This window comes from Oryx dammah, unplaced genomic scaffold, assembly GCF_014754425.2.
Source record: "Oryx dammah isolate SB20612 unplaced genomic scaffold, SCBI_Odam_1.1 HiC_scaffold_17, whole genome shotgun sequence".
NCBI lineage: Eukaryota > Metazoa > Chordata > Mammalia > Artiodactyla > Bovidae > Oryx > Oryx dammah.
The window spans coordinates 74,883,527-74,894,642 of NW_024070201.1; the positions used below are offsets into that span (position 1 = coordinate 74,883,527).

Here is an 11,116-nt window from a genome sequence, read left to right on the forward strand (position 1 = left end):
GCCCTTCCTTACCTTTGCTCTGTGGAGGGTTTTGGCTCCTATCCCTTAGGACATTGATTTCATAGACAGCACCATACTGTTCAAACAGTTCCCTCAAGTCCTTCTCAGACCAGGTCCTTGGAACCTGGCCCACAAACATCTTGATAGCATCAAGATCCGGTTGATCTGGGTGGTCCAGGGTGCCGTTCATTTTCTTTGAGCTGCGTAAAATGAAACTTCTATTATGTATTCATGTTGTTTCTAAGAGAAAGTTCTTTTCTTTAAAAGTCTCAACTATTTCCTGAAGAAGTAAGGGGAAAAAAATGTACTTCTTTTCACTACTTACATTCAATTTACCAGAGTTCACCAGCCGTCCCTCACTATGCCACCCCTTCCATCTGATCCCAAACTAAAGGCACCATTCTGATTAGGACACCCTGGGCTTTAACTAATGAAATGAATGTCAGTCACTCCTTGTCTAGCTAGAGAAGTCTCAGAAGAACTTAAGAGGTAAAGTTCCTAAAGACAGCTTTAATCATTTTTAAGTAGAGATAATAAAACTTTATAAAATGTCCACAAAATCACAAAAGACTACTGCTTATGGGTAGGATTCAGGATTCTCAATCTACACCATGATGGGTGAAAAGTTTTCTCTCAATAGATGTCAGGACAGAAGCACAGGACTTCCAAGGCCTAAGAACTGACTAGAACATTAATCTCTGGTTGTTGCTGTCTCATGCATAATCCTGGTACTCTTGAGTGAGGCCCTCCAATCAAAACAAAATAAAACCTCTTAAACTTTCACAAATGACTGTTATATAAACAATGATGTCATCATTCTAGGGTCTTCTATCATTCTAGGGTCTTCTAAGTAATCCGATTTGCTGCTATTTCTCCAAGATTTTACCAGTTAATTCCCTTACCAACTCTAACTGTTATAATGTCCACAAATTCCTCGAATCTGATCACACCAAATCTGTAACACTCCTGTTTAAATGCCTTCATTCCTACCCCTGCCACTGTCAAGAACCATGGGGGAAACTCTTACACTATTAAATGTTTCCATTCAGAATGAATCAAAGTGCTTCTCCTACCACCTTTTCACAATCTTATTCTGAGCATTTATCCAAACTAGTAACACCTGACATTCCAAATAGCATGGTTAACTTTTGTCAGTGTTTGATAAATCCAGAAATTACATCACCATGTTCAAATGTGTCTTTCTTTCATGTATTCTTTCTAATGTTCAACCTCAAATAAAACACCACTTTTCTTTAAAAGAAAAACAGTAAGTTTTGTCACCCGGAAAAGGCAATGGCACCCCACTCCAGTCCTCTTGCCTGGCGAATCCCATGGACGGAGGAGCCTGGTGGGCTGCAGTCCATGGGGTCACTAAGAGTCGGCACGACTGAGCGACTTCACTTTCACTTTTCACTTTCATTCATTGGAGAAGGAAATGGCAACCCACTCCAGTGTTCTTGCCTGGAGAGTCCCAGGGACGGGGGAGCCTGGTGGGCTGCTGTCTATGGGGTCGCACAGAGTCGGGCACAACTGAAGCGACTTAGCAGCAGCACGTTTTCTCACCACTGCTGCCTTCTGACTAGCATTTGAAAATCCTTGAGAATTCTGAATCTAGTACATCCTCCTCTAATTTCTACACCTCTTATAACTGAATACAGGGCTATTTTCATGTCTAGGTACTAAACATCAAAAAGTGTAAGATAAACTTCATATAAACCAATCCCTGTTGCTGTGTCTATGAAGGCTCCCCACACTCTCCCCCAGGTTAACTAGTCAGTTTCATCAAGACTCAAACAGCATTAAATTTCCAACTTGATTACAGGATTGAACACCTTTTAGCATGCTCTGGCTCCAGCTACCTCTCCCAACAAGACTGAGAGCTCCTTGAGGGCAGAAGTGGCTTCATTTCGTATTCTTATAGTCACGCCTGGTACTGGTGCCTGGGTCAAAGTAACTACCCAGATGTGGGGTGGGAAGCACTTCTTGTTCTCAACAATTCCATTTAAGCACCTAAATCTGATAAAAATGAATGCTGTGCACAAAGGGCTCACAGACCAAAGAGCAGGTATTCTCTCCTGTGACTATTTGACTGTCATAGGATCAACCTACTCTCCCCCGCTTTTAAGCATTTTGGAATATACTGTTTTACTGGTTTTCCTTTATTAATTTAAAACCACGTTTGGCAAATTGCTGCAGAAATATAGCCACTTCTAAAAGCTTAATCCCAATGTTGTAACAGAAATCATTCTATCATGAATTTTTTTTTAAAGTCCTATGACTAGCGAAAAAATGGGAATCACTTCCTACCACTCATGCTCCACAACTTTAATTACCACTTTTAATATTTTATTAAAATGCTGCTAATTTTTAATCGCATTTCTATTCCAGGGAGGGTTAACATAGCACCCAAATAAATGGTGCTTAGAATGTTTTGACCATAAAGAAGCAGACAGCTATTTCTGAAGAGGCAGGAGCCCATTAGCTTGTATTACATCGGAGGCTCTCAGTTTGTCCCTTCCTTCCGTATCTGTGTACCACTTCTAAATTTTCTACACTGCTTTTTAGTGCAAAAGCATAAATGTAGTTGATCTATATGATTTGTGATTTATCCAAAAGTCCAGTGGAGATTCAGCATTCCAGACAAGTGCCTTTCCTTTTTCTCTTTACTCTCCAAACCCCGCTCATTTCATGTCCACCTACTGCCTGAATGACCCTTCCCCGAGTATACCTATCCAAGAAGCAGAAGACTCCCCTAAGAACTTTGGGCAATCTTTAAACTTAACCATCAGAAACTTCTACAAGAATCACACTCCATAGTTTTACATATGGTTAACTGAATATTAAAAAGATATGCAAAATGTAAGCCTTTACCTCATTATTTTGTTTTTCTATGAAATTATCTTATTGTATTTTACAAGCTGGGTGGAGGGAGGATGGGACATGGCCCTTCACCAGCTTGAGAAGCACTTCTAGAGCACAGCAAATGACCAGGCCACACTCAAGCTGCAGTGGGCATCATCCAGCTGGAGTTACAGACTGACTGATTCCTTCCTCGCGTTACTACTGAGCTCTTCTTTACACAGCGCAAGCGCAGTGTTAGACATGGTGGGGTAGTGGTGCTTTAGTTGCTAAGTCGTGTCTGACTCTTGCAACCCCATGGACTGGGAACCTACCAGACTCCTCTGTCCATGGGATTCTCCAGGCAAGAACACTGGAGTGGGTTGCCATTTCCTTCTCCAGGGGATCTTTTGAACCCAGGGATCGAACCCAGGTCTCCTGCATCGCTGGCAGACTCTTTACCAACTGAGTGAGCTACAAGGGAGCTCAAGATGCGGTATGCATCAGTGAATAAGGAAAACATGGGGTATTTCTTTGGAGCACACGAAGATACAATTAGAAATATAAGTGCCAGTGTCAGCTGGAGATAAAAAAGAGAAAAGCAACCACATATGTATGTAGTAAGCAGTCACAAACTTCATCATCAACTGTCACTGTGTCTGAAGAGATGATCGACAATGCTCTCCCACTCTCAACCTTCCACACATCCTTCTAGTCCTTAGAAGGACACATACTTGTCCTCAGAAGTAACCACTACATAAAAAAGTCACCTGGGGACAAGACTCCCAGTGTGACATGCCAAGGATCCCACAATATCCAGGTATGGCATTTACTCTGCACATCACCTACTACATTCTCAAATTTGTGTCTCACCTGCCCATTGATGGAGAGCTCCTCAGAGTCAGTAATCATAAATTAAACATATTTATTACATTCATTCAAGAATCAATGAATTCAACAAACTCCCTGGAGAAGTATCTATAACGTCCCTGTCATTCCTAAGAGGCCGGTCAGTGGAAATTCCTTCTTATCTTCTGTGGAAGTACTGCCAGCCAGTGAAGTATTGACTAGGGAGTGGGGTGGAACAGAGGAAAAGCAGGCCCACGGCAACAGGGGAAGAAGGGAGACGAGAAGGCAGCCAGTATTTCAGGAAAGAGGCATGGTATCCGCTTCTTTTTATCTTTCTGGCTCTGGTAGCAACTCGCAACTCATTAAGAATGAGAATCTAGGAGGGATCAGGACAAGAGGCTGTCTTGTCTACCTGATTCCCGATGGAACCCGCCACAGAAAAGGGAAACAACCGATCTGGGACGGGGAACCGACCAGCTGTGTCGTCAAAGTACACTTCAATTCAAAACTCTTAACCCCTGTCTTCACCTTTCCCTATCAAAACTTCCCAGCTCAGAGGGCAGAGTTAATGTTCTGTTCTACTTTTTTTCCCATCCCTTGGCCCCCGATAACCAGACCAAGAGGCGAATCTTAACCTAACAAGATGATCCACTGGCTGGCTAGAAACCCAAGACTGTGCCCTATGCTTGAAACAGAAGCGCAGGCCAGCTAGGCAAGACCCTATAGCTGCCCTGAGCAAGACAACAGCCACCACCGACGTGTGACTATTTAATTTTTAAAATCCAGTTTCTCAACTGGCGCTAGCCACATGTGACTAGTGTCGACTACACAGGCTATCAGAGACAGAAGGCTTTTTTTGGGGGTGGGGACATGCCATGCGGCTTGCAGGATCTTAGTTCCCTGACCAGGGGTTGAACCCAGGGTCTCAGGAGTGAAAGCCTGGAGTCCTAAGTACTGGACCAGCAGGGACTACTCAGAAGAACATTTCTAACATCACAGGAAGTTCTGCTGCCCAGGACTGCTCTACAGAACCTAGAACCCACTGACAGAAACAGGCAGTCAGTGATGAAGTTGCAAGAGGAAAAGCTGCAACTCAGGATAGCTTGAGCTAAGCTAAGATGAAAGGGCAGTGGCAAGAAAGAACCGGAGTCATGCTACAATACAGCTGAAGCTTGAAAACATTAACCAATCACAAAAAGTGACATATTGTGTGATTCTACATCTGTGAAACAAACAGGCAAACCTATGGAGACAGAAAGCAGGTTAGTGGTTGCCTGGGAATGGGAACTAGAGGCGGGGAGAAAGAAGGGCATGCTCACTAAAGGGTACAAGATTTCTTTTGGGAGTGATGAAAAAATTGTTATTAGACAGTGGTAATAATCACAGAACTTTATGGATATAGTAAAAAATAAATTAAAAAATCACCGATACTGTGTACTTTAAAAGGGTAAACTTTGTGTTAATTATACCTACACGGTTGGGGTGGGGTGGGGGGGTGGGGGACGGGCGGTGTCAAGACATCTTGGAAGGGCAATGGCAAAGCCAAGTCACACTGCAACCAAAACCATCCAGGAGATGAACAGCAGAGGCACGTGCAGACAGCCGAACGTGTGCCCTGGCTCAAAAAGCTGGAGTTTTCGCATCTGTGAGGGGTAGAGTTCCTGATTATATTATAGTCTAGCCCACTGTGTCCTTACAGGAAGAGCCTTTCATACATACTAGCTTCAGTGGAATCTGTTCCTTGTAGCCAAATAAGCTGGCAAATACTACCTTCACAACTGTTCAAAAATCATTTCCAAAATCTTTAATTACTCACTTTTTCCCCTCTCCCCTTCTTATTACCTGTTGACCTCCATTTGTTCAGTATACAAGCAGAAAAATCTCACATACTTGCTAATCCCTCTGCCTCCCAGCAGGCATAAACACTTGCTGCAGCCCAAGCTCCAGACACCCAGGACCCTGCCTGGGTCCCCTGGCTCACAATGTGCACAGAAGAGCATCAGGATGGAGAGGACCCAGAAACACTGGCCTAAGTTACTCACCAGCGGTTCTCTAGGGGAACGAGACTAGGTACACAGAACTCAAGGGACATCAGGGGACAGTCATAAAGATCTGAGAATCAGAGCAGCACACCGGTGCCCCCTTAAACAACAGGGAAGCTAAGAGGTCAGGGCTGAGAGATGGCCCCAGCCTAGAGAACACCTCTGTCCCAGGGCGCAAGCCAAGTGCTCCTCAGCTTCCCTGTTCCTCTATTATACAGAGTAAGTATCGGCAACACCTCTTACCATAAACAGGAAAGGGAGCTAGGGAGTGGGTCCCCTCAGCCCTTCCACAGCTCCTCCAGCAATTTTTGTCTACTGTAATTTGAAATTGTGGAACAGATACATTGCTAGGTCATATTCCCAGGCAGTATCACTTCAGAGAGAAAACTAGTGGTATCGAGCCTACTGCTAAAGCAATATGAGTGAAAAGAGTTGAGAACCCAAGAGGTGACAAGCACCCACCATTCTCCAGAACCTTCTTCTTTCCACTCTGTGGCTTGGGCGTCTGGTGCCCCTGGGAGTGGGCCAGAGGGCTTGCAGTCATGAGAAGAGCTGATGACAACTGCTTAGTGACACCCGAGGAAGCCATGTCCAGCAGGCAAAGAACAAAGAGGCTACCATCAAACTTGTATTTTAGGCCCAAGGTTGATACCAACTGTCCTCAGTTCAGTCAGCCATAGCCTCTCTCAGCTGGGTTTCTCATCTGTAAAATACGGGCAATAGCCTATGCCCAATTAACCTCACAAAGTTTTTGTGAAGATGGATGATTAAAACAAAAGCAAATGCTCTTAACAGAGTACTCTTTTCTACTCAGAATGAGCACTGTACTAAGTCCATTAGTTTTCATATTTCAGTGTACATAAAAACCACATGGGACACTATTAAAATAGATTCTTGGGCCCATTCTAGCATGAGAATTATCAGCGCATGGGTCCAGGTGACTTTTACGGAGCGGTCCATGATCCAGATTTCATGGGATACTGAATTAGGCCGACCTAGTAAAGGATGAGAAAACAGGCTGAGGAAGAGCACTGGATCGGAGGATGGGACGCTAGGCAACGTTAATGCACAGACAACGGGAGACAACCCAGGCCGCCAAGTCCTAACTCTAGGGATCGTCCATCTGGTATGTGGGAATATTTTTATTATATAGTAAGTTTTTATGACGGCATTCACTGTGATTTCACCTGTAATCTACTGCTAAAGTTTTATTTTAGCAGTAAAGAGAACTCTCATAAAAAGACACTTCTAAATTATCATTATTTTGGAGACTACAGAGAAGGCCCAAGATCCGTTTCAAATGAGCGAGCCAACTCTGTTTGAGACCCCCAAAACTACCCTACAATGAACTGTTGAGAATCTGCTGCCACCACACTTGTTATACCGAGTCCCAAGGCAGATCTGCACACGGAGGCCTAATGTCAAAGACTTGCACTTCCCCTGTGATCTAGGGGGTATTCTACCATTTAATATTCTTGGCTTTGAATGACTTAAGTCTCTTTCACTTAGGTTACAAGGTACTCTGAAGCCTGGTGAAAGTAACTCAAATCAAGGGTTAAAAGTGTGCTCTTTAATACGGAGCCCAGAATTCAGGCTCCCTACAGGTACAACTCAGAGCCAGGCTGGCATTCTAGTTGCAGACAATGGTGAACAATAACGCAAACTGATTAGGCTTTCACTTTTTTTTTTAAAGGCTTTCACTTTTTACGTTCAAAATTTATTTAGGCAATTTGCCAATCAAGATTAATTCAGTTTGCCGTCCTTGGGGTGGGGCACATCTGATGTCCCCAAAACCACACAGTGTGTTGCGTGTTCAATTAGTTGGTGAGGGGGAGGGTCAAGATTCAGGGTTAGTTTACACATCAATACAGTATTCTGTATACACTACTAAATACACCCTACCTATCAGTCTGTGATATGAGTATAAAAATTGGATTAGAAAAAAAAATACATAAATAAATAGCTTCCCAAAAGATTATCTGAAATTGTTTACCCAACCCAAAGCAATAAATCTAAGGTTTAAAAAAAATACCTTAGAATCTGTCAGATAGGAAAACTACATTGAAGGAATTAAGAGCCCAGCACACTTGAGCTGATGCTGCTGGTCATATATCAAATGCATCCTTATGTACAAAATTTAGTTACAGCTACAGGAAGTCAGCAGTAATGAGAGAATCAGACTACAATAGGAAAATAACAATAGTATGCACTTTGGCTTCCTCACCCAGTTTTTTTCTTCCCTCTTTTAAGGAAAGGGACTCATATTATCAAGTAACAAAGAAAACAGCCCAAGTCCTCTACTTATGATAAATATTAGACAACAAAAATACTTACACAGGACTGGAATTCAAAGAGCAATGATCCACCATCATTTCTGGAAGGAAATCCAACTTAAACGCAGCCATCACCTCACTCTCCCCTTCAGAAGCCAATGATAGTAACTTGCTGCACTTGTCTGATCCACAAATATACACAGCTTTAGCTTCCTGGGCCCCACAAAAAACACAAAGTGGAAACAGGAGCTCAGGGACGCCAGCAGTGAGTGCCACAGAAGCAGGCAGGACTGGGGAAGGGGCAGGGAGCAGGGGATTAAACAGGGGATGTGAGCATGTGGAGGGAGGCTCAGCCCCGCACACAATGGAAGTGCTGATGCGCCAGGCTGGTTTTGTGCGATTTTCCCTGGCGAAGCAGTACTAAGCGCACTGTCAGATAAACAGTGTCAGACCCATGAAGAGAGCAGCGGCTAACAGAGCAGAAGAAACACAGACTTGTTTCCATCTTCCAAACTCCTCCCTGCCAAGCAGCTTCTAAGGAACCCCCCAAGCTTGAAACTACCTGAGCACAAGGAAGAGGGGGGCGCGGTTCACATCATGTAGTCTGAAAACGTTTTAGAAAGAACTGGGTGGTTAGCCTTGGAATGAACGCACTGTTTGGGTTCCAAACTAACCTCCAAAGAGTCATTTAAGGAGTTCCTTAAATGGTTCAGACCACCCATCAGAACAGGCCAGAGGCAAGCTGGCTGAAGAACTGGCCACCAGAAACATTGCTCTTGTATTAATATTACCTTCTGAGCTGGACCAACTTTGCTTTCTTGATGATCTTTATCGCAGTGAAGGGCTTTAAAAATTGCTGCTGCGGTGGCATTCATTTAGGGAGCACAAGGCAAAACTTCTTTAGGAACTCTGAATCTTAATTTGTCAGAAAATTTAAAAAACAAAAAATAAAAATAGTGTATTCTGCCTCTTGACAGAGTACTAAGAAACAGTTTATTCAGTATTTTGACCTTTCTAGAGAAAGAAAAGAAAAACAAACAAGAGCCACCACAGTGACGATAATGAAGAAGACCTGGGGCCTAACAGGGACAAACGCTCAAATACTTAAAGGAGAGAGGAATGTAGACCAAGCCTCTTCACTGTCTGCCCTCTTTTAAACTGTTCCTAAAACCAAGATTAATGAATGCGCACATAAATATTCTATTATGGGTGAGCAGCAGAGAGAGATATACTTAGCAGTCAAGGCAGATGTGGTACTCTCATTCTCAATTTAGCTCCACATCCCTCCAAACAACAAATGGTGGCATTTCAATATTTAGGCAGTGACTCTAAAACTATCTCTGAAGGCTCCCAAATTTCACAAGACTTCTTTCCATTTTTACCATTAGGGTTGCCTTACCTCAAAGGTTTCACTTCACTCAAGCTCAGATCACAATACAGGGAACTTTGAAAAAAAGAAGTTATGTAAAGAGGTAAACAAATGAACTAAAGATACAGAATGACGTGAAAACAAAAAATAATGAAAGGCAGTTATGTCACGGCACAGGTCTAAATGTTCCAGTCAGTCTAACAAAGGCTGACACCTGTCTACATCTAACTGAGAAAGGTAGAAGCTGTGTCTTCTGTCCAATATCCAGACATAAGCACCCAAAATTTAGAGCTAAAATAGCAGGTAACTGCTCTTTCCGTTTTGTCAGAGACCCTGGCCCATCCGATCTCCTATAGAGACAGAAGTGACAGGAGCTCTCTGCCACCCTATTAACAGAGGAAGCAGAACCAGGCTGCCAGTGAGGGGCCTGCAACCAGCACCCAGAGCTCACTGAGCCCGACTGCCAGAGAGAAAGCAGGCAGCCCAGCTGGGGCTGGCGGAGCAACTGGCCCGTCTGGTCCGTTTCTAAGGGCACTGGAACCGATCACACGCCTCTTCCTATAGGGAAGCACCTAAGGAGCAGCTGTGTGAGGTCGGTTAATCAAATTAGATTTTCTAGTTCCAGGATTCCTTTAAAAATGAATCAAGTTTTCAGGAAGTCCACTAGTTGCTATGCTTTTATTATTCACCAAAAATGCATGACTCCTAACTACATCTCTATTTTAATCAGAATCACAACTATAACGAGAGTACTGGCCAGTGTATCAAAGGATGTGTACTCCTCATAGTAATTTTTACTGAGTCAAAGGTTGTAATGTTTTAAAATTCATTTTATGATGGATAAGGCTGCAATGTTTTAAAAACCTACAAGGTGGAAATGTTATTACATGGGGGCAGGGGGAATTCTCTTTAAACAGGTCACAAGAATTATCTCGGTATAATTAAATTCAACATGCTTGTAGGAAAAGAAACAACAGAAATTAATCACAAGTCACTCCATTTTAGAAAAGGGTTACAAAGTGACAATAAAAACAATTATGGAAATACAAAAATGCAGCTGTTAGAGGGAAATTAAAAAGGAGAATTAAAAGTTATTCATAGCAAACTATCTGTAAGCAGTTGTTTAAAAGTTCTTAATCAGAAGCATAGTCTAGGCCTAAAATCCAGGGTCCACTGCAACAGAAGGCCCTAACCTTCCCTCAGTCTCTCTTGAACCACATCTGTGAATTTACACTCATGGTCTCCTCTTCTTCCCCTGGTTGGCTGTCTCAGTTTTCTTAGCTTTGAATATTCTCTTTTTTCCTAAGGGCAATAATTCAAGGCTTGATTATGTGAGGGTAGGAACAATCAGTCTGTTATCTGTTATAACAGTAAGAACACAAATCATTAAAAATGATCAGAGGATAAGATATTGGGGTTTTCCCAGGTGGCTCAGTGGTAAAGAATCCACCTGCCGACGCAGGAGATGCAGGTAGAAGACGTGAGTTCAATCCCTGGGTCGGGAAGGTCCCCTGGAGAAGGGAATGGCAACCCACCCCACTATTCCTGCCTGGAGAATCCCATGGACAGAGGAGCCTGGCGAGCTACAGTGCATGGGGTCGTAAAGAGTCGGACACAGCACGCACACACACACATGTGCGTGTACACACACACACGCATGCACACACGCATACACACACACACACATCTCTCCTAGGCAGCCTTCCTGAATCCCTTAGGGCACACACGCACGCGCACACACACAC

The 11,116-nt window shown here is 43.4% G+C and overlaps 1 protein-coding gene across 20 annotated transcripts in view; it reads right to left on the reverse strand.

Moving 5' to 3' along the window:
• CELF1 (CUGBP Elav-like family member 1) overlaps positions 1-11,116 on the reverse strand; it is a 67,879-nt gene that overhangs the window by 20,512 nt on the left and 36,251 nt on the right. For 11 of the 20 annotated variants that reach the window (XM_040259256.1, XM_040259257.1, XM_040259254.1 and 8 more), the window contains exons 2-4: positions 8,794-8,917; positions 8,064-8,215; positions 13-200 (exon numbers count right to left, since the gene is read on the reverse strand). In XM_040259256.1, coding sequence (XP_040115190.1) covers positions 13-200; positions 8,064-8,215; positions 8,794-8,877 — 424 coding nt within the window. In that variant the 5' untranslated portion in view covers positions 8,878-8,917. Of the gene's footprint in view, positions 1-12; positions 201-8,063; positions 8,216-8,793; positions 9,661-11,116 lie in introns of those variants that run through there. The other 9 variants (XM_040259265.1, XM_040259260.1, XM_040259264.1 and 6 more) reach the window with 3 other exon arrangements.